The sequence below is a fragment of the Festucalex cinctus genome, chromosome 3, assembly GCF_051991245.1.
Source record: "Festucalex cinctus isolate MCC-2025b chromosome 3, RoL_Fcin_1.0, whole genome shotgun sequence".
Lineage (NCBI taxonomy): Eukaryota > Metazoa > Chordata > Actinopteri > Syngnathiformes > Syngnathidae > Festucalex > Festucalex cinctus.
In genome coordinates this window covers 15,994,300-16,018,962 of record NC_135413.1, presented here as the reverse complement: position 1 = coordinate 16,018,962, position 24,663 = coordinate 15,994,300, and the positions used below count along the sequence as shown (strand labels likewise).

Genomic DNA, 24,663 nt, shown 5'->3' with positions numbered 1-24,663 from the left:
TCAGCTCGGCCCATCTGTTGTGCGAATGTTCATGCTTGCCAATGTCCTCAGCAAAGCAGCAGAGTGGCCAGTTAGAACATTCAGAAATCATGCAAACATGGGTTCTCAACTGGACTTTATTCTGCAATATTGAATACAGGACATGTTGAAAAAAAAATACTGAACCAAATGATTGAATAGCACAAGAACAGTAAACAGCTTCACTTGATAAAAGAATAAAAAATGACAAAAGGCATCAGAACATGTTTGCTATTCACAGAGAAATAAACTGAAAATAAGTATAAAGTTCACGTAAGATTAGCTGATTAAATGACTGAATTACATATTTTACATACAAAAGCCTAAAAAATAAATATCCTGCAAATTAACAACTTCCATCAAGATTGTCACACTTTACTGCTACAAAACACTCAAGACTGGATGCATCGTTGTCATGACAACCGCAATACTGGCATGCTTTTGACTTATGTCATTTTTCATCAAGTGCAATTGTGCCATCAAAAATGAAAAAAAAAAATCAAAACGCGTATTTCTTTTTTGCGTTGTTTTGTGTACTGGAGCAAAGTGGAAAGTGGGTGGACGCTTTTTATCAGCTCCAGCATGTTGGTAAACACGGGCCCATTAAACAGGAATCTCTTCACTCAGTCAAGGCTTTCACTTCTCAACTTGCAGCAGCTGTTAAGCCAGAATGACCCGTCGGCGCCAAACTGCTTTCTTAATCACAGTGCAAACAGCAGCAGATTTTTTGCAACTCACATGATATGTTTCAAGAATGTGGAGGATCTCATGCTAAAAGTTTTTTTTAAAGATTTTCTTTGTTTTAAATATAAGCACTGTGCCCCACAAAGTGTCCCATAAGTTTCCATACATAGTGTAGTTTTTAGCATTTTATTTTTTCACATTTCAGAAACCCTTAAAAAATGCATTTGAACAAATTGAAATCATAAAGAGCGCTGAAACATGTCAGCTAAACATGTTATTTGAATTTTATATTTTGGGGGAAGAATTAAACATTTGCATTTTTTAAATAACCACATAGCTTTGCCTTATAAAATTTAATTACGTCTAATGCTACCCAACAACTCAAACTGCCAATGACAATTTTTATATCCTTTTAAGCAATATATATTTGGACTCAAACGGCACACAAACACATGTAACCAGATCGTGAACAATCCTCGCAGGCATATATTATTTATCCTCTGCATAGAATGACTAATATTTTGCTGTTTGTCTGCCTTATGCTGCCCCCTGGTGGCCAAGCAGAACACATGAGCAGCACGATGTCCATTGAATTGAAGCAAAAAAATGTGGCAAAAAGTACAATATTATAGAGTGCTATATATTTTATACTTTAAATAAAACCCTTTTAATAGGGTTATATATATGTAAACTTATGGGACATCCTGTTTATATTGTTAATAAGCAATGCTCAGGACCTGCAGAAATGTGTAAAGAGAATTAAGTAATGCATGAATTTTTTTGGCATGTAGCACATACTGCACATATCATGGGGGAAACACTGACATGTGAAAGTAAGGACAAAATGTGATATACGTATATATTAAGGCATCTGCTTTTCAGCTACTTATAAGTGGCTACTGCAATAAATAGTTCTGAAAGGCGTGGCTTATCTTCCTTACAGCAAAATGTGATCATTTTCAGCATTACAATTACAGCAAAGAATCAAAGGCCATAAATACGAGGCAGTTATATTCAAGTCTTCTAGGTTTTCAGCATGCTTGAAGCAGGACAGCTGAGGACGGGACTCCTTCATAAAGGCTATGAGTGTACAAGTGCGCGTGTCATCATATAATCAAATAGTCAACACCGGGATCAACATTAACAAGCGGGCGTGCCTACATCACAGAGCAGCAGCTTTTCCATGTGCTAGATATGCTCTTCGCAGGTACAAGCGTCCTGGTTTGAGCTGAGTTCGCTCGTCAGCTTCGCCACTTCGTAGTTGTGCAGGTACTCCTGGACCAGGTAGCGTTCTCTCTTGATGCGATCCCTCACGTCGGCCGGAACATCAGGAATCATCCAGGCCAAAAAGAACTTGACCAGAAAGACCACATGCTGCAGAGGAAGAAAGTATGGTCATGAAGAGACGAGAGCACAAATAAATGTGCTTGGTCATGTAGACACACTGTATGACATGAAAATGAAGGATCAGTGATGGGATTTATTTATGATGAACTCTGGTATGTTTATGTCGTCTAGTTTATCATAAAAACCCTGGAAAAGGAATGCTCGTAACATGCTAAGACTGAGAATTATTGTGGGAATAATTGTAAACCTGACAATTATGTAGTACAATAATGACAAATAATAATTAATAATTAAAAATCCACTTATTTGCAATAAAATAATAATATTAATAATAATCAAAATAATAATGATAAAAATAATAAAAATCCACTTTTTTCCCTTTTTTAAAGGGACAGTGTGTAAAATTTAGTGCCATCTAGTGGTGAACTGCAACGACCTAAGTTCAAAGTGTATTTTGAAGCATGCACACTATGTTGCCTCAGAGAGACCACACATTGCAAGCCTACTACCAATTTCTATGTTCCAAGTCCTTCTCCTTTGGGTATCCCTAGCAGAACGATGGTGGAAACATGTCAGCCTCCTGTAATGCGCAGCACGATATATGTAATTTAATTAGCAATGACTACACCTACGATTATATATCAAAGATGTATGTTGATGTGATAAATATAGATCACTTTTTTTGCATTTTATTGAAATTCATAGTGGGGTTTTAAAATAAATGAATGTTGAAAAAATTCGACACACTGTTCCTTTAAATACATTACAACATAAGATAATGACGTTCAAATATCCTGGCTCGCTCCCCGAAAAAAATAAGTAATTTTTTACCCTTTATCTTCTCTGCTATAAAGTTAAACCAATGCTAAAATTACATATATATTTTATTTATGTATTTATTTGCCAAATATTAGAATTAGCACTGCCCTAAATATGCCTGTATTGGTCAGGCCCTATTCCATATATTTATTTTTGTATTTATTACTATTTTATTTTTGTTTTATGCATAATACCAATACAATATGCATATGAGGTGCAGGTGTTATTTCTTTTTTTCGAAGCGGAAGGGGGTGGAAGGTTAGCCTGTTGTGCAACATCAGTTAGCAAGTGCTAAGTTGGCTGGCTGTTAACTGGCTAATAATTTAGCCACTCTGTGTTGAGTGACTCTGCAAAGTAACAAAAGTGGATTGGCCCCTGTGAAATGTGTATTTTGATCCAAAAATATCAGAGACCTTTGACTAACACCTGGGAATTGTTAAATTGTGGAAAAAGTGCCGATGTAAACAATTTAAAGAACATTTGTTCACCTCTATCCCTTGTCACCTAATGTGGTCAGCAGTTGTTGATGTTGCCTTTCAGACAAACGTTATCTTACCTCCATGATGATAATGAAGACCAGCTTAGCAGCAAAAATGTGCCAATACTGCATTGTATGGGTGTACTGATTTTCATGGCCAGGAGGGTAGCGATAGTCATGGTACCTGTATGATTGGTGAGTTAGCATTAGCATTTAATCAACTTTTCTTTTCTTTTTTTAAGGACAGTGTGCAGTAACATTAAAAAGATGGCTGCACCAGATTTATCACAATGCTAGTTTTCATCTTTAGTCCTCATAATTTAAAATTACATAACAGCGAAAAATTACATACAACCAACATATGGAGCACCAGATACGTAGTACAGCATTTTTTAATTGCAAAAACTGTTTTTACTGACTATATCATCAGCAACAACATCACACACACCTGCAGGATGTGATGGAGGCGTTGAACCAGGGGGGATTCTCCCCTTCTTCTGGTCTGTTGTCCAGTGGCATCTCCGAGATATTGAACACAGACAAGCTGTTGTTGATGTAGCCTTTCATCGAACGATCAGGCTGGTACGCGTACATATACACGAGTCGGGGGATCATTTCAGAGGTGAAGGCCACAATGAATGCCTGCAAAAAAAGAAGAAAGAAACAACATAAGAGAAAGTAGCTGGGACATAATATCACTGGAGTGCTTTTGACGAGAATAAGCACATCTACGAGCGATCTAGCATCTTACATTGGTAACAACAGAGAGGATGGCGATCCCGCTGAGGATTTCCTCCCAGGCTCCGATACTGTGTGCTTTGGCTGCCACAGGACGTCTGAACTGAGTGGTGAGTTTCCAGGCGTCCACTCTAACCTCGATGATGTTGTTGAAGAGAGCCAACAGGGGAGCCAAGGGGAAGGAGGCCACAAACAGAGTGATGAAACCAAACTGGATCACTGGAGCACAAAAAAAGATTAACATTTAGGGAAGAAACAGCCCCATCTGCAGGATGCAATTCTCTCTGTCTAGCTGGATTTGTTGCTCTTACTAAACATGAACGAGGCACACCAAATATCCAATTATCCAATTACTTCCATTTACTTTGTTCATCTATCTATGATGGCGATATCATGACAAGCAGAACAATTAAATGCTCTTCCTTTAGATCAGTGGTTCTCAATCGCAAGCTTTTTCAATGATGTAACCACAGTGAAATATTTTTTCAGCCAAGTACACCCTAACCAGTGCAAAGCATTGTCGATTAGGAACAAAAAAAAAAAACAAAAAAAAAGTGTTGTGCCATCATTTTCTGATTCTTGAAACTTTGGAACTCTATTTGTATTTATGTGGTCTCTTGAACTATTTGAGAATGAAATAATATATACAAATTTTTTTTTATTTAAGTATAAATAAAGATTTGTGCACCTTCAAATCATTATCAACAAAGTGTCATTTTTTGGGATCATAGTAAAGCTCTGTTCTCCAAAAGAAACAATTAACTGAATTTTAAATAAAGTTTTCACGTGACTGACAGGTGATTCTTGGTGGCATGTGACAAGTTGGGTCGAACCATTCTGTTATGGGGGAGGTGCTGGGTTTTTAGCCTAAGCCTACTGAACATTTTTTGAACTTTGAAACTTTTTTTTTTTTCTAAATATATTTTACATTCACGTACTCCCATTTGAGAACTGCTTCTTTAGATGGCAGAATGTATCAGTTCGATATCCCATTTACTGACTGAATGTATTGAACTGGCCATTTTTACCCATTTCCAGGTACTCGTAGAAGAGTTCCAGCTGCCCAACCATCAGCAAGTTGTAGTCCTGCTCCCATCGGGTGTACAGACTCTCTGGGTGTCTCCGAGATTTTCTGCTACGCCACCAGTTCATTAACCAGCTGAAAGAATGACAAGTAGGTGGTCATGTACAGGCAATACAGATGTAAAACGCTTACGGTGATATTTTGGTGTACTCACGGGACCAGAGACTCCTGGATGTTTCCCCACACCTGCTTACCAGTCATCACTATTACCAGCTGGGTGGTCAGCTCAATCAAACAGCCACCAGGATCACACTGAATGCAAACATAGGGAAATTGAATGATAGGAACAGAACAGAATGAAGCTGAAATTGAATCTACCTCCTCATTCCTGAGTTTGGTCCGCTGGCCAAACATGTAAGAATAACCTCCAGGATAGCCAACGAACTTGCCCTTAAAAAAAGCCACGTAGAAGCAGGAGGAGTAATAGTTGACAAACTGGAAGAGGAACATCTTGATTGTCAGCTTGTTCTCATATTCCACATGGGTCTTTGGGATTTCTGTGGCGACGTTAAGCAAAATAAAATCCCGCAGACTTTAGTTCATACACATAAAAAAAAAAAAGTTGACACATTTGAAGTACGCCATTTTGGCTTACCGAGGTCAGTGATCCAAATAGCCACTCGTTCATACATGAGGTTCAGGATCATGATGATGACGAAGTTGATGCAGGAGCCGGTCACAGCCGTGGCCAGCTGCGGGGTGATCGAGGAGCCCATCTTGTTCAGGTGGGCGTTTTCCTTCATGAAGCTGGCGAAGGCGGCGTATACCGCCAGGCGGTACGCAATCACTCCGATGATACAGGCGACGGTCAGAGAAAGCTTTGGGATAAAAGACGACAGCGAACGTGACAAGATGACTGACGGGATAAAAGGAGTGGCAAAGGCTGAATTACCACAAGCTGTATTGTTACAAGTGAAGTGCTGATGGCAAAATACAGACGCAGGCAAAGCAAGCGAGGAGCTTCAAGGAACAAAACATGAAAGATGGTAAATAAAATGCTCACCCACAAAAGGACAGTGGCTCCGGACAGACACATGCGTGCACACCTGCCTGTTGTTATGGGTAAGTAAGGCTCCACTTCCTATACCACGAGCAAGTAAAGCGTGTACACACACACACACACACACACAAAAAGTCAGTCACACTTTGTTATAGCCTGAAAAACAACTAACTCCACAAGGTTCCTTTTAATTACCATTCAAGTTAATTTGAGGGAAACCAAATGAGACCAATTATCACACATACGATAATGGAGCACAGAAGGAAACTTGTGGCTTTGAGTCTTTTTCAGAAATGTACACCACAAGAAAACCTCTCCCGCATTAAAGAGGCAATCCTTTTTCAGCACCACCCTTACCCAGAATAAGACGGTGACCCAGCAGAGAAATAATTTTCCCACTAGATCAGTCGCAGTCCTCTCAAGAACCAACTCTGATTCCTACAGGTGGGCACCATGTCAAGGCATAGTTTAACCACCCAGTTTTTTGTCAATGGCGTCGAGTCTAACATTTTTATAATCGTTTTAATCATTTCATTATTTTAATTCTTACTACAGTGGTGCCTTGAGATATAAGTTTAGTTTGTGCCATAATTCCATCATAAAGAATATGACTAAGTAATTATGTTGAATGTGTAAATGTGTTCACATATCTGAGTTCCCTTTTTGCGTTAGCGTTAGCATTAAGCTAGCCAACTAAAGGCAAGCTATGTTGCTGTTGAAATATACAACGTGTAATTTTGCTAGTGCAGGGGTCAGCAACCTTTCCTGTCAAAAGAGCCATGTTAGGCCAAATTAATAACCAAAAATCTGTCTGGAGCCGCAAAACTTTGGACTTTTTTTTTAGGTATTTTAAAAAACATTTCTATATACTTTTCATCTTTCTTTTTCCAGCAACTTGAACATTTTTGTTTTTTTAGTATTTAATTATTCATTTATTAACTCATTTGCTCCCAAAGACGTATTTATACGTTTTTTATGTTTTTTTTGTGTGTTTTTTTTATGTTAGAGCATACGGAAGTATTTGATGCAGCCTCTGAACTGAAGAAAACGCTTGAAATAATGGTAGTTATTACAAAAATAGCCAGCAGTTGGCAGCAGAGTTTAAGAGATCAAACAGAGTCGTGTTGCAAAAAACTCTTTTCCCCACTGTTTTAAACAGATTTGTGATGAAACTTAGCTATATTCTAATGCTAATTGCTCCAAAACGGAAACAGATAGAAATGTACTTTTTTTTCCTGATGAAAGAAGAGATGCAAATTTTTCTTTTGGTAGATTTCATATTTTGTAGCAATAGAGCACAATACTCTGTGGGTCTTGCAAAAGCAGTCAAAACCCAGTAAAGGGGTTGCTTCAGTGAAAATGGGTGGGAGTGAATGAGTTAATTTAATCATTAATTTATTTGAAGAATATTTTATTTAAAAAAAATCAATACATATTTTTCCAACTTGATAATTTGGACTTTTTTTTTTTTTTTTTTTTTTTTTAGTATTTAATTGTTATTTTTTTATTTAATCATTAATTTATTCGAAGAATATTTTATCTAAAAAACAAAAATATCTAAAAAAACAAACAAACAAACAAACAATTTTTTCTTCTTCTTTTTTTTTTTTTTTTTTTTTTTGAGATCCCCAGGGAGCCACGTGGCTCCAAAAGCAGCAGATTGCAGACCCCTGTCCTCGTGCTATGTTTATTTAGTTGAATCATGTTATGTTAAATTTGTTTTATGTTGACAGTAAACTTCAACTGAGAGTGACATTAAACAGCTTGATGCCTGTTTTTGTATAATTGTTTGCAATATCCCAAAGTAATATTTACTGTCAAGTGAGTTGACTCCCATTATAATGCACCCAAACTTCAAATCAGCACACAATTTGAAAAACCCTCTCAAAACACCACTGTACACTCATTTGCAGTCTACTCAAAGCACGTATAAATGACGTACGGTCATGAGCATGTAAACACCTGAGTGACGGGATTCAGCTTGCGGCTGGTGCACTTGTTCTCGTACTCCGGCCGGATCTGCAGTCGCTGCTGCTCCTCCTCAAAGTCCACCAGATCCCACTCGTACGCCAGCCGGGCCTGACGCCTCTTCCAGAGTTCCAGGAACAATGTCACTGTACAATAAGTCACATGTATACGTGTGGATGCTAATGGTGAGGTAGCAAGCAGAAGCTACAACATATGTCTGAAGTGTTGCCAACTGACATTTTTGCTATATTTTGCAAATTTTTCAAGCCCTCTAGTAACAATTAAAAAAATAAAAATAAATTGCAACAGTGGTCCTAATATTAGCAAAATGGTGTAAGTTTTGACGAGTATCGGTATCGACCTTTTTAAAAAAAAAAAAATCCAACAGGCGATAAATCAATTTAAAACTGTGTTAACTTCAGGGAACTATTTATTTAAAATTAAATGTAATGAAATTAAAACTGAGATGAGTGAAAATTTAACATTTCAGATATTTTGAAATTTTGGGAAGTTTTATTTACTGTAGAAAACAATATGTGGCTAGTTTAAATTTTCATTAAATTTTTTAAGACATGCTAACGACCGTGGGAGCTCCCTGAACTTTTTGTTTTTAAAAAAAGATATAGATTGTCGAAGATAAAAAAAAAGGAAACATTTTGCAGATCTTAAAGGTTTTCAATAAACATACGCTTAAAGGGATACTTGACTAATTGAACAATTTTCAGCAGTGAAAAGTTAATATTTCTTACTTCTTTATTTTTCATGTACAATTAATACCTTTAAAAAGTAATTTTTCTACTTGCTGTCGACTGACGATGACATCACCGGAAGGAGGTAACGGCCAATAATGGTTCACCTGTTTTCTGTGTTTGATCAGTAAACTGAGCCATGATTGGTTGTTACCTACTTCCTTAGCACAGGTGATGTCATCAACAGTCAACAGCAAGTAGAAAAATTACTTTTTAATGGTATTAATTGTACATGAAAAGTAATGAAGTTGCCACATTAATTATAGACAAAATATTAACTTTTTACTGCTAAAAATGGCTCAATGAGTCAACTCAGTCAAGTATCCCTTTAAATACAAGTTCAACAAAGTTGAGAATTTTATTTATTTATTTATTTATTTATTTTTTTATGCCAGTATTTTCCCTTTTTATTAGCAGAAGTGAATATTGGTTATCGGTCTCTTTGATTACTAATAATCAGTATTGGCCCTGAAAAAAAAATCATATCAGTCTACGTCTAAAGGAAACGACCAATGAGTTGTGGTTAGTGCACAAATTTTAGGCTATAATTACAAATTCTTTTTAAATTTGTATTTCTTAATTCTAATAATACATACCACATCTACACATCTAGATTATTAAAACAGTATTATAAGTATTAAAACAAGACATTATACGTTTTTAGTATCCGTTAAAAAATAATATACACAAAATTGAGGTTAGCATGTTTGGCAAGCGTTCCAGTTGCTTATGTGGCCCCACTAGGGGGTGCTGCAGCTCAAGAATTGACTCACCCCAAATCCCCATAAAAACGGCAAAAAACAAAGTTCCCACATTGTCAAACAGGTTGGATTGCTGAAAGAGAAGACATGTCGAGAATGTGAAGAGATTCAGTCGTCAATGTCGAGCGGCGCACAGACAGATGTCTCACCCATGACGCGTTGCAGGTTATGTTGAGCTTCCAGTAGCTACATTTCTTGTCACACAGCGGACACATGACAATGTTGCCTCCAATTTGGTCACTGCAGATTTCTTTACTGAGCATAATTGGAATTCAAAGCATGTGAATCGAACATGATTCTTTGGACAAAGTGTTAGTCGTATAATGCGCTCTGCCTGAAACTCACCTCCACTCATTATCTTTGTATGAGAACAGTCCGTACGTGAAACAAAAAGTTCCCACAATCGCGGCAAAAAACAACATCTCAGTGTAGAACCCCAGCCAGGCGAAATAGAGGCCAATCCTCTCCCCGTAGTACTTCCTGAAAAAACGTGTTTAGCTGTGAGCTATATGAATATTCTCATGGAACAAACATTGTCACTGTGTGCTGTTTTATTACCTTATGAGGTTGAGGGGCTGTTCTTTGAAAAAACACGAGAATTTGGCCCAGTATTGGTACAGATTGTATCTTTCACTTTCACAACTCGTATCCTTTGATCTTGTCCAGTACCTGCTCTGCATGCGAAGACACGCACAAGACAAATTAAGTATTTCCATCCTTTTGTTTTAATAACCTACTCCGATAAATATATTCAATAGCAAAAACGATCTCACATCGTGCAGTGGAAATGCTGCCGTGTAGGTGCCGTTGTTGAGCAACCTCTTGATTCCCTTTTTGTCTTTTTCTACACATTCATCCTCCCCATATGGACATCGGGAGAGGATATAGTATACCTTGAGACAAAAGAGACAAAATCAAAGTTTTGCTAGTTGTATGCATTCACATTTTATTTGAGATATTTATTTTGCAGGGTTTCTTAACTTATTTACTTGCAGCCATTTTCACGGAAGCAAGCCCCTTTGCTCCCGGCTGTTTTACTGGACTGTGACTGATTTTGCAAGGCACACAGAATATTGTGTACTATTGCTATAAAAACATGGAACCAGAGTAATTATAGTTTTAGAATAGAATTTTCATTTTAGTTAGTTTTTATTTCATTTTTAGTTTTGTTTTTTAAATTTAGTTAGTTTGAATTAGTGTTCAGGGTGCTTCTGTTTTAGTTATTTAATAAATGCTTAGTTTTAGTTTCAGTATTATTTTTAGTTTAAAAAAGTGTGTATAACTTGTCCGCAATATTAAAAAAAAACAGCATGGGAGCGACGTCATCTGAAGGTGCTTTTCTATTGGCTGCTGCTAGATGACGTCACTTCTGTGTGACATACTTTCAAACGTCCTTATTCTGGTTAATATCAAAATAAATCTACTTAAAATCATATTTAAAGTCATCCCCAAAGGGTCATGCATTAAATTACCGGTAATTACCAAAGACTAAAACAAAGGACATTTTTGCTATAATTATAGTTAATTTTAGTTAATTTTGTAAACAATAGAATGTAGTTTCAGTTAGTTTTCATTTTTATTTCGTTAATGATTTTTTATTTTATTTTAGTTTTAGTTTTTTTTGTGTGTGTTAGTTTTAGTGTACTAAAATAACCTTGCATGGAACCTACCAAATGAAAGATTAGAGTATATTTCTATCTATTTCCGTTTTGCAGCAATTAGCATTAGAATATAGCTGAATTTCACCATTATTCAAAAATCTGCTAAGAATTATGGGGTAACAGCTTGTTCTCATCATGGCCCTGGTTGATTTATTATACTCTGCTGCCACCTGCTGGCTGTTTTTGTAATTACTCACATTTTTACACCCGTTCTCTGCAGTTGAGAGGCTGCATCAAAGCCTTCAGTAGGCTCTAGCATAAAAATAATAATAATAATAATAAAAACGAATAAATACGTCTTTGGGACACTTAAAACATTTAATATACAACATATTTATACGTTTTGGGGAGCAAATGAGTTAATGTAGTGGGCTGAAAATGTTTATTTTGTTAAGTTTGCAACTGACGATGATGTGAGCAATGATGATGTATTATTTGTCTATTTGCGTTCTGACATGAAGACTTGCATAAAAACATACTTACTATCCTGTTGCGAGTAGCAGGGGTAAAGAAAGTGTCTCTGTCATCGATGAGGAAGAAGTCCGATTTGCTCTTGGTGAAGGTAGCGGTGAAGTAGTCCAGCTCGGGATTCATGATGTGCTCAGGAAGACGAAAAGGGGTGGCAAGACATTTCATGGGCATGGCATATTTCTCGGATATGTCGCTGGCCTTGAAGGGGGCTTTGATTTTCAGGACATCCGCGTAGGTGGCCAACACTTCCCACGGAGCGTGGATCTTCACAAAATAGGTCTTTCCGTCTTCCGATTCCTAAATTGTGGTCATTTGCTTTTCAGGCTTCCATTGTGACACATTATCAAATGAATGACGGTGAAGGCTTACAGATTTGTCTTCTGTCTCCAGCTCCAAGCCGACTTTCTCCAGGTTGGCCTCGTACAACTCTCTCTTCCTTCCCTTTTGGTAGAAAAAAAAAGGCAATATTATAAGCTCAAGTTTTCTTCGAGGAATAATATCCATTCTTATTATACTTCTCGAATAGCACTGAGAGGAAAATGCAGAAAAGCATTTGGATTTAATTATTGTTTTATGTTGAGAGTACTGGCAAAGTATGAGTCTCGAAAATAAGTGCATCATTTTGTGTGCTTTATCTAGCACAAAATGATTCTCACAAGTGTGGCGCTAGTACCGCTAGTGCAGGCGTGTCCAAATTATGGCTTGGGGGCCATTTGTGGCCCCCACCCCTTTTTAAGCAGCCTCCAGCATATACTAAAAATAACATCTGCTACTAATAAATGTGTTTTATATACTGTAGATTGTTTTTGAATATACAGTGAGAGATGCAAATTACCACATTTCTGTGGTGAATGAAGATAATTTTTACAAGCAAAAATATGTTTCTCCACTTTCTGCTCTGTGTCAAGGTCCAAACTGAAAATGTCCCATGAGTGATTTAATTTCAATGTTGCCATCTTAAGACACTGTTTTGGTTCTGAATGTAGAGATGGGATTCGGCTTCTGTTTAGTGCAGGGGCTGATGGAGCACCCGGAGAAGACCCACACAGGCATGGGGAGAACATGCAAACTCCACCCAGGAAGGCCGGAGCCCGGACTCGAACCCAAGTCCTCAGAACTGGGAGGCGGACGTGCTAACCACTCATGCACCGTGCCTTAATGTTACATTGGCTTCCAATAATATTTTTAAGACTAAATCTGTGTCATTTTTGATGACCACTTAGGCATACAGTAGTATGCTAATTCTAATGTTGGTCATGATAATTTTACTTGGTATAATTACATGTCAATCAGTATCTTGTTATAGCTGACATTTACTGAAAAGTGCGGCTAACAGGCAAGACGTGGCCTCCTGTTTCTTCCTCTTTACAATAAATGCTCCTGTTCCCGGCAGACCAGCGATCTGCCTTTTTAATAGAAACTCCTGAAAGTTGAATTCAACAAACCACAACCACATAGAAGTAACGTCCTAACAGGCAGATGTGAAGTCAAACACCCAACTATCAACCTCTTAAAGTCTGAACAACGCTTGCCACAAAGTATGCAGCGTTTGCGGAAAGATCTTGACTTATTTCACAAAATACTTCCACCAATGCTTGCCAATGGGAAAGCGACCTTGTCAGAATAAAGATAACTTCTATACGCTGAGGACACTTGTGCCTTCTTTTATCAGTGTTGCGCTATCTAGAGTATGTCCCTGCTGACTCCCACTGGGGTCGGAGGACATCCTGTAAGAACCGGTTCTTACCAGACAAATCAAAAATGGCCCACGGAATGGAAAAAGGACAGTTATCTTTCAAAGGCATATGTTCTGATCTCTGGACACTGTTATAATAATTAACAAAAAATATTAAGGATATAAGTAAATAATGTTTGAAACCAACAAAAGATGGGTTAAAAAAATAAACAAACAGGTATGTATGTGTTTCTTACATGTTTCCGATCACCTTCCTCAGTGTAGGACAGGACAAAATCAATCCTGCGCACTCCATCGCGGAAGAACACCAAGTCTTTGCTCTGCTGCTGTTTCTCGATCTATGACAAGATTGCAGTGGTTACAACATGCACAATGCTCATATGATTAACTTTACAAGCCTTTTTGTCAATGCAATTAAGCACATCTTACAATATGTGTCAATAGAAAGCATCACACTTCACAAGTTTTCAGTCACCATCTTGACCGTATAGAAATGTCAGTTTGTTGTTAATCTGTTAGTGTTGTGTGTTCATTTTTTTTTTTGTTATGAGGAGGATTCTTTTGATACCATAGTGTCATTTAGAGGTGGGTAGACTAGCTAAAAGTTGTACTCATACAAGAGTACAGTTATTTTAGACTAATGTGGCTCACATGAAAGCAAAAAGCATTCATCTCTAGATTAATTAAGTAAGAATAAAAATAAATAAATAAATAAATAAAAACAATTAAAAAAAACTAAAACAAAACTACTGAAGTATGCCTGCTTGGTAAACTTCTAATTATTATTTTATTTTTTAGCAGATTTATTTTTCCTTTTTTTTTTTTTTTTTTCAATTATTTGTTAAAAAAAACCTGTCGACTGTAGCTAAAAATACAGTATGAGATAAGAATGCTTCACATAAATTAGTCACTTTAAAAACTTTGCTTCTGTGTGAGGCGGTACAGACGTCTCAAAAAATAACCAGGACTCACAGTGTACTCTCACAGCTGCTACCAACTCCTGTTCAGTTTAGCTGAAAATGCTGTTAATTGAAAGTGGGTTTTAGGCCAAGCTCCCAAATTAAAGCCTCAGAAGAGTATATTATCTTAATATTGTGAATCGTGATTTACAGAGGTTTATATTTCACTGGACAGTCTCCTATTATTGAATAATTTTGCATTTTTTTTCTCACCTGATAGGCTTTGCTTTCATTTCATTTTTCATGTTTCTGAAAACATGAAACAGACTAATCTTTTAATAGCACGCCGGGATTTACATTATGAGAGAAAATTTATAATAGAATTCTTACCAATGAAATGTGCCTATAGAGCTTTGCCCAGAATTGTTGTTACAACTATACTGTGGCATTTTCGCCAAGGGACAGAAAAGAATGTAAAAATCAGTCTGTATTCAAGTTAGGCGCGCTTAACGAATGGCAACGCAAGATGGTCGCCGGTGACTTCAGTTCCCACTATGACAATAGATGCTATTACACGCTTAACGAATGGCAACGCAAGATGGTCGCCGGTGACTTCAGTTCCCACTATGACAATAGATGCTATTACACGCTTAACGAATGGCAACGCAAGATGGCCGCCGGTGACTTAAGTTCCCGCTACGAATAAATGCCATTACACGTCGATCGGCCACTGCGTCTGTGTGCGGTCATGTGACTTCCTGGCTCTGTTTAATTGGTGAAAGGGGATTTAAATATCATTAAGGGGTTATCATGTGACCAGAGTGTGAAACCAAAACACAACCAAGACAGAAGATAGAAATGAAAGTAGGAATCATAATGTAGCTCAAAGAAATAGAGCAAAAGAGTTTCTTATTAAAAATCCCCAGGTAAAAGTAAAAAGTATAATTGCCTTTCACTATTATTTTGACAAGTACAATTTATTTAAAGGGATACTCATTGAACAATTTTCAGCAGTGAAAAGTTCATTTGTCCAGAATGAATTTGATAACTTCATTATTTTTAATGTACAATTAACACTTTTAAATAAAAAGTAATTTTTCTACTTGCTGTCAACTGATGATGACCTGTGCTGAGGAAGTCGGTAACAGCTAATCATAGCTCACCTGTTTTCTGGTTTTGGTCAGTAAACTGAGCCAGCGCAGGTGATGTCATCATCAGTCGACAGCAAGTAGAAAAATGACTTTTTAAAGGTACTAATTGTACATGAAAAATAATGACGTTACCACATTAATTATAGACAAAATGTTCATTTTTTACTGTGATTGGCTGGCAATCAGTTCAGGGTGTACCCAGCCTACTGCCCGAGGCCGGCTGGGATAGGCTCCAGCACCCTTGTGAGGAGCAAACGGTTAAGAAAATGGATGGATGGATTTTAATTTCTTACTGCTGAAAATGGCCCAATGAGTCAGTCAAGTATCCCTTTAAGTTACTTGAGTAAATATAATGGAGTAAATGTAGCAGTACACACTACCTCTGGTGACATGAAATTATAAAAATAAATAGCACTTTGAACCAGATTTAAAAACTGAATGAATAAATAATGGGTTTGTATACATTTACACTTGTAAGTTTTGTGTTTTAGTTTAACATATACATATATATATTTTTTGAAGGCTACTCTTTACTTTTTTAATGTCAAAATGACTACTGTGAAAAACATGCAATAGCTACTGTACATAGTTCTAAACCACTATGTTTTGTTTTGTTTTATGTTTTTTTAAAGATAATATTCAGCGTTACATTATTGCTTAAAATAAAACCACACTGGCTTAGCATGGTAATGCCGAGAGAACTACGAAATAATACATCAGATAAGAGTCTTCCAGCAAACTGGTTTAACATTGTGCTGCGTTTTAGCATTTCTCTCCTGTAATTCATGCACTTGTTGGGCCTAAACAAGCTGCAAATGCATCCTGTATAAATGTCAAGGATATGTGTTAGCCAGCAGTAGCCCTGCAGTGCTTTGCTAAAGGGAAACAAATTTACAAAATAATTGCCCAGGAATGCTTCAAGAGATGACGGGACAGTACGTCTGCTAGCGGCTGGTGCTTCTTCAACTGTTCAGGCAGCTAAACATAACCATGCACTACTTAGCATCACCGCAGTGACAACATACTTTTAATACAAAGGCAACACCCAACGCCAACACCGCGTTTAAAAGAAAAAAAAAAACGACCCCTGTCTGTCTGCACTCTGCGAGGAGGAGACAACGCACTTTACCTCCATGGCCCGCCTCCCTTTATGGCTATGATGCATCAGGGGGAAAAGCCGGCTTCCCAAACGAGCACCCTCGCCTTGCTCCAGAGAGTGCAGGCGAGCGCTGAAAGCATTGCTGCCCCTCAAGTCTCCCTGCACTAGAAGAGCTCCGTGCAAGCCCTCACACGCTCGCAGAGTAAAGTGGAAAGGTGCAAGGAGGGTTTATTAAAAAATAAATAAAAAAAAAGACGACTTACTCAGCATGATGACATCACATTGGTGGGAATTGCTACCTGCTAGCAAGCTAATTCAATAGCAGCCAGGCTATTACATGGGGTGGAAGCAAACTGTATAAGAAGTTTATGAATCATGAATAATCTAGTCTGCCGAGGCTGATGAAGCTCTGCGGTCTGGCTACTCAAGAGTCTAAAAGCAATCAATCAATGTATGCAAATCCTTTGTGGGGGAAAAAATCTGGATACTAATTTGCTAGAGAAGCCTTCAAGTCCAAATGTTTAACTTTTTCAACCGCTGTCTTATCCCAAATAAAGCCTGAATTCCCACTCGAGCTCCTGGATGGAATTACTTTATGCTGACCATGCCAGGGCGGCGGCCTTCCTTCACAACGGCAACAACTCTCTCATTTGCTGTAATTACAGAAGGGCCATGTGGAAGCAGTGCTTCTGTTTGGATCCACGTCTGCCAAGTGGAGCCACTCGAGTTCTGTCCATAACCGCAAACTACTGGGTGATGTCTTGCTTCCTTTCTTGTCCGCGTTCTGCTGTCTTATGTATGTGGTATGTGTAAAACATGGTGTAACACAGCAAGTTACTAATTTCTAGGGGAAATGTAAAACTAATATTTTTAATTATGACTTTTTCGGAGCTTGGTGTTTTTGGAACATAAATACTACTTAGATAGAAATTCAACAGAAACAGTGGCTTTAAGAAAAAGGTTTACACACCCCTGTTCAGATTCGAGGTATTTATCCATCCATCCATATTCTAGACCGCTTATTCCTCACAAGGATCGCGGGGGGTGCTGGAGCCTATCTCAGTTGGCTTTGGGCAGTAGGCAGGGTACACCCTGGAATGGTTGCCAGCCAATCGCAGTGCTCGCTATTTATGACTTAAAAAAATTATAATAAAAAGATTTTAAAGCTATATCCACCAATGTGACCTATATCGTGTACAACTCAAATGGAAAAAACTAAATCTTTTCAGGAGGCAAAGTAAAAATGAATTGGATAATGTGGTTGCACAAGTGTGCACACCCAATAGGAATGTGCCTGCCTTCAGAATCATCCAATCACAATCAAACTCAAGTGAAATTACACACCTGCCACCAGTTCCTCTAAATAACCCCAAATAAAGTTCAGATGCTGTAGTAAGCTTATATCCTAAGATTTATTTTCTTCAAACTTGATTTCATTGGACTGTAACGCATTTTCTCACATGCATTTGGGAGATTTCAAATGTGTTTCTTCTTTCTAAGATAGTCTTGTTACCCTAATCTATTGCCTTGGCATAGGAAGATGTGAGAATGTTGTCCCTTGGTTAAAAACCATTACTTGCCAGCAAGTGCTCCAGCTCCTTCACCTGTGTTCAATGGTATATTTAATAGCTTGGAAATTATTTTGTCCCCTCTCCTGACTGATGCTTTGAACAATGAGAACATCTGAACTTTATTTGGGGTATTTGAAATGGTGTCAGATGTGTGCTGACATCCATTTAACATGAGTTTGAATGTGATTTGTTAATTATAATTGTGAAGTGCTGTTTGCTTTTCTATATTTTCTCCTTGATACATTTTTCAGTAGATGTTCATAATAAGTGCAGACTCTAAAGTGCAGACCCTCCAGTATGGCCAGCCACATAAATTCCGTGCAGCGTCTTGATCGATAACATACTGTAATGCTGAGGTCAATAAATGCAAAATAACACACAAACACACAGGCAGATAACAAGTAGCAAACACTTCCAATTGCCACTTTCTCCTTAGTGAAGCATAAAATAATCACAAGTGAGAACAAAGCGGTTTTAATGAACTCTCATGATGCATCACCCCAGCATGTTTCCATGACTTCAGGACTTAAAAACATGCTACAGACAATCAGCTCTTTCCAGCAGATATGCACACTGATATCAGCTCTGACAGACATTTCATTTTCTGAAGCTGTAATTGTGGCAGCAGACGGACAGTACTCAATGAATCGCATCACATCAAAAACATGTTTTTTACCATGCCATACCCTCGAACGAAACTTCAGGAACAGCGCCCGCTTTTTCCAGAACTGTGGAGGAACCGAGTTGACAGTGAAAGTGAGTATGACAACTCTAACCTAACAGAGCAACTGGAGACCAATACATTATCAAAATGTATACAAATAAGCTAAATGTTTAGCTAAAATAATTCCCTTCAAATCTAATATGACAAATAGGGCCCAACCGATAAGCATTTTTTAAGGCTGATTGTGTGTGAAAATTCGTTATTTGAAGGAAAAACACTCCCAAAGGTGATGCTAACTTCCTGTTAGCATTTGAATAAGATCTTCCCTTCACTTTTAGCATTAGCGCTAGGTTAGGGATGTTTTAAAAATGAAGCATGTTTTGTATTTAAATATACAGTGGATGTAATTCTTATGGTCTTATGGTTTAGTTTTACAGTTAACTCCAATAGGGTGTCATTAAACAGCTAAAAGGACACTTAGGGACAATAGAATAACATATGCTACACACTTGATAGTTGCTAATGCTACACAAGCAAAATGGTGCATTCAGGGTACTTTCACAACATCAGAAACTTCAGTTTTCTTCGATGATAAAGTTTTAAGGGGAAAATAATCAGGCATTTAGTCCAATTAGCCGATTTAATCGGTCGGGCCCTAGTGACAAACAACTACTGGCTGGGTTAAAAATCTAAACACGGACGCATCAGATATCCAAACACTCGTGCAAACCACCGCAGCAGCATGCATATGTAGACTGGACTGGTGTCTTACCCCAGTCAAAGAACTGATGGGCTCTAAAGTGTGAACGTCCACCTGAATTTCATCACTGTGGTCTGATGAGGCCAGCGTGGCCATGCTGGTGTTGAGAGACTCACAGGTCTCCACACACACACCATGGCACTTTAAAAAAAGCGGGAAGAGGACACATTTTATGCAGCCTTTTATGTCGAATCCTTGTCAGCGCAATTCCATTAAAATCCAGTTAATACAAAACAACCACCTGTCAGTAACGCACAATATACACAGAACGGTCAGACTAGGATTTATGTAATCAAACTCAAACCTTGATTAACTATTTATTGAAGAGATCTCAGCATTTTTTGTTTTGTTTTGTTTTTTGTTTTTGTTTTTTTTTACCTCTGAGTGTCCATATTGAAGCCCTGGGCTGGTTGAGTTGTGGTAGTAGCCATTCATATCATCTGCAAGACAAACAACATGAGACCCACAAAAATAATGTCAGACCCAGTTTGGAGTAAATACTGATTCATTTGCACATAAAGAATGTGAGAGGCATGTTAGCGGTATTGAAATTGAGTCATAAAGTGATAATAAACAGCTGCAGAAAGGTACAGAGGAGCCAGTGTTGTGGTCTATTTTTATACTTAGGGCTCCCACCAGCAACGGAACGTGGCTATGACACAGTTAAGGTGTCATGTAGCGACTCCAGTAACAAAGTTGAAACAAGATGTGAGATTTGGCAGACTTAACTTAGCCTATATATGTTTACATTCACTTGCTTTTCGTCGCCTTTAGTTAGACACAATACATTCACATATTTTACATAAACATGCAAAAGACTTAAAGTGTATCACCACTAGGATAGCGTAAGATTCTAGACTCACCACACAGTTTTTTACATTTTAGAAGCTTGTCCGCTTAGTGGCCACAAAGACACTATAATCTCTGAAGACCAGACCAGACTGGAGGGATTTTTTAGTTTGACTATTGGCTGCCTGTCTCTGTGAGTTTGTTTCCAGAAAGAGGGCCAGCTGTCAGACTGACTGGCTTGAAAAGTCACTCTTTCCATTCACTCAACATACTTGTGAGGTGGCTAAATTTAGGACACATATTTAAGTTGGATGGTGTTGACTGTTGATGACTTAATTTTAAAAAACAAACAAACAAACGACCATGTAATGCTTATGTGAAAGATCATTTCTGCATGTAAAAGATAGGGCTGTTCTTCTTTGCTCCCTCGTCTGAATCTGACCACAACTTCTTACAACTTGAGACCGCCAACAGGCCGCTGGTGGAACAGCAGGCACCCGGCAACGTTTAGTCAATTAATATTTGTTTGATTTGTATTTATGTACATCAATTTATTTCAGTTTATTTTAAATTGTTGAACTCCAGAAGCAAAACTAATGTGGTAGCTAAATTTCTAAGATATTTTTAATATAATGGATAGTGGAAAGAAAACAAAACAAAACATGCAGTGCATATGTTCAGGGTGATTTCGGCAATGACATAATGTCATTTTTGTCAGCACTGACTGCCTGAAATAGCACAGCAATGACTGTGTTTATATGAAGTTCACAGTGCTTATAGCACTCCAGCGTCAAAACAACTTTTATCATTTGAGTGGGCGTCAATACTGTCTACTTTTAAACACTTTACAAGTCGTATGGAATGTAAGCAGTCCTAATTTTTAAACGACTCACCGTTGTAAGAGTCAGACGGGCTCATCTCTATCAAGTTATCCCCTCCACTCCTGCCCGTTACTCGGTTCATGTCGACTACTTTGGCAGGACAAATGGCGTTAATCCATATCGAGCTGAGTGTGTCCTGAGCCTGGAAGCCTTTTTCCTAGGGGTCCTTCTCCTTGCCGGCTGACGTCTCCTGGGTGACTCAGCAACAGCCCATAGTCCCCGGGGTACCATCTACCCAGTGACCGACCGCCGCCTGCTTCCGTCCGTCCCCCATCTGCACAGAAGGAGGTCCGCGAGGGGCGTGGTGCCCCGTGTCAAGCCAATAATATGAGTCCGACTGGAACCCGAGTGCCTACTTGGAATTTGGATATGTCATATTTAGCATCAAGTCGGCTAACCGGCTAGCTAACTAAAAATCTGCGCTCTTTGCGCATCCTGCACGTGGATAAAAAGGGGTCGCTTTTTGTTTGATTACGTTTAAATTATGTTGTGTTTACCGCATTTAAAGATTGTCATAAACAAAAATAACACACATGGTAGCACGTTATAGACAATTGACAGCTACATCAAATAACCAAATTAGAGTACGTCAAAAATATTTTTACTTTTCTTGTTGACAACTTAAGAAACTCAATGTAACAACCAATATCAGTAAAAAACAAAACAAAAAAAAAACAACCTTAAAACATTGAGTAAAGTTAACAAATTTGGCTTGTATAAATATGAAATTTCATTAACAAAATAAAAAGATCAACAATAGTGCAGATTTCTGTATCTTTGTATACAAAACAAGTGATATTTTTCCCTCAATCTTTACGATATGACAAGTTTGACATATCTATTTTTCTACAATTTACACAGGGGCATTCACAGAAAATATGAGTTACAATATCTTGATCAGTCTCACAGAATAGGCTACACCTATCATGTAATTTAACAAATCTTGAGACATATAAATTAATTGGATGTATGTTGTGAATGCGCAATATCTTTAGATGTATTTCTCTTACTTAATTTTATTTTAGGCCCATTTGTAGTTTCAAGAACTTTGATTGAAAGAAGTAACGTCACACAATCAGAGAATCATGTGTTTGGTTAATTTGTCACCATGACTCCAAAAGTTTTTTTCCCCCCCTTTATTGAGGGGGGGGGGGGGGGGGGTCAATTTTAGTCAAACTGTTGGAATATGTAATACAAAAAAGGCATGAAACGTCTGTTAATATAAAATTATAAAATGCCCTTTGCAAAAAGCAAAAAATAAATAAACAAGTAAGGCACTCGATTTTGTTGTTTTGATATTTGTGCCATTAGATTTTGCACAAGTAAATGATAGTTGGCTCAGTAAAGATTGGGAAACACTGCTATAAGCACAAGTGTTGGTCATTGGCTTGCGAACTTGCAAACAATGAATGTGAACATATGCTATTTTCGATATATAAATAAAGATGAATTAAGTTATTTTTGAAAGGTAAAGTACATTAATTTTACTTTATCAAATTTGTAAAGTACAAATTCAACGTTAGTTAAAATTAGTTAGTTAATAATTAGTTAAAATTATTTAAGTCAGGGCGGCAAGGTGGAATGAGTGGTTAGCACGTCCGCCTCCCAGTACTGAGGACGCAGAATCGTGTCCAGGCGCCGGCCTTCCTGGGTAGAGTTTGCATGTTCTCCCCGTGCCTGTGTGGGTCTTCTCTGGGTACTCTGGTCTCCTCCCACATTCCAAAGACATGCATGGCAGGTTAATTGGGTGCTCCGTAATGTCCCGAGGTGTGCTTGTGAGTGTGGATGGTTGTTCTTCTCTGTGTGCCCTGCGATTGGCTGGCAACCAGTTCAGGGTGTACCCCGCCTACTGCCTGAAGCCAGCTGGGATAGGCTACAGCGCCCCCGCGACCCTTGTCAGGAATTAACGGTCAAGAAAATGGATGGATGGATATTTAAGTCAGTCCAAAATATGTGTCTAAATCCGGTACCAAAAAAGGGGTATAGTGTTTCCTCCGCGTATGACTGCAAAAGTGAGTTGCTCTTCAGTGTTTGATGCTTATGTTAGTGTTTACTAGCGTTTAATGAGCCAAGCCAAAGAAAAATGACACTAAAAGTATTCTTTACTGAAATAAAGATCTCTATTTGCCCCAAAACTCACTTATTTGTGCAGGGTTATGTTATTTTTTTTCTCTGAAACTCCCATAGATGCTGCCAAAGCCCTGCCTAAATAGGAAAGTAGTAGTTGTTCCAATTCAAGGAAGTACTCGTATGCTGAAGCGATTCAAATGCGAGACAATTTTTGTATGGAATGCAAAGTTTTTCTTGTGTTGAGAGTGGAAGTTATACAGAGAGTCTGTATGTAAAAAAAAAAAAAAAAAAAAAAAAAAGAAGCTATTTTTAAGGTTGTAAGATGAAGATTTGTGAGTGCGTTTTTTTCTCTGCTGCAATTCTCGATGTTTAACCTCAATTGCACTCTGCACCCCAACCTCCAGCTCAGGAAGGCCTCTCCCTTGCCATCTCCCATGTAGTTTAAATTTAGCATCCGGGCCCTTTTGCTGTCCTTCATGTGGCGTCCACGGGCCTGTACTCGTGTAATTACGCTGGGCTCCTTTGCCGGGTGTGGCGGCGTGCATGGAAATATAACTACTCATTTCCCCAGACCACTTTTTCTTCGGTCTCATATTGTCCGTTCTCCGCAACATGTGGCACTTCTTGGGTGTGCACTGCCAATGTATAATTGTGAACAGTTGCCAGTAATGACAAGAAGACAAGCAGGACCACCTTTGATTTTGATCTGGTAGACTGATTCATGGGATTATACAGTATGTAATACAGTATATTACTTCTAGTGAATACACCTTCAAAGTGAAAAACTTAAGTTAGGGCACACTTGTTCATGCTATGTAGAAATAACAAGGCTTAAGACTCGTCATGTGCAACAACCCAACCCCACTGCACTTACTGCCAGGTTTGATCCCTCTGCAATCTTGCACATGTGGAGGCCCGCCTTAGTTTCGCCATGTGAACATTTAAATGACACGGAGAAGGCTCTGGAGAAAGATGAGACCAAAGTTGTTGGCATCAACTCAACCTGTCATGTTTGGAAGATGATTAAATATAAGTATGACCCACAGAACACCATTTGCAGAGTCATTTGGATGAGGCAACATGTTTTGGGGCTGTGTTTCTGAAAAGGGTAATGACCCAAAACATACTGCCAGATAACAAAGGAGTGGGTGAAGAAAAAGTATATTAACATCATGGAGACCTGTGGAGCCCCATGAAATTTTCCAAGTGGCAACGATGAAGCCACAAATGCGTTAAAAGTAACGGTTGAACAAAAATCACGGTATTGATACCTTTGTTTTAAGTTTACGGTTTGGTTCACCTGCT

The 24,663-nt window shown here is 38.1% G+C and overlaps 1 protein-coding gene across 1 annotated transcript; it reads right to left on the bottom strand.

The window, feature by feature from the left end:
• Nucleotides 1–98: 98 nt before the first annotated feature.
• Nucleotides 99–21,583, bottom strand: ano5a (anoctamin 5a). The gene is made up of 20 exons (XM_077516088.1): nt 21,301–21,583; nt 19,997–20,058; nt 13,711–13,812; nt 12,148–12,219; nt 11,791–12,075; nt 10,420–10,539; nt 10,205–10,320; nt 9,992–10,126; nt 9,796–9,901; nt 9,659–9,719; nt 8,131–8,282; nt 6,172–6,249; nt 5,764–5,986; nt 5,487–5,665; nt 5,323–5,420; nt 5,113–5,243; nt 4,098–4,303; nt 3,795–3,988; nt 3,425–3,530; nt 99–2,076 (listed from the first exon to the last, which is right to left on the bottom strand). Exons 1-20 carry the CDS (start codon nt 21,368–21,370, stop codon nt 1,891–1,893), a joined length of 2,682 nt encoding a protein of 893 aa, XP_077372214.1. The 5' UTR covers nt 21,371–21,583; the 3' UTR covers nt 99–1,890.
• Nucleotides 21,584–24,663: the final 3,080 nt, after the last annotated feature.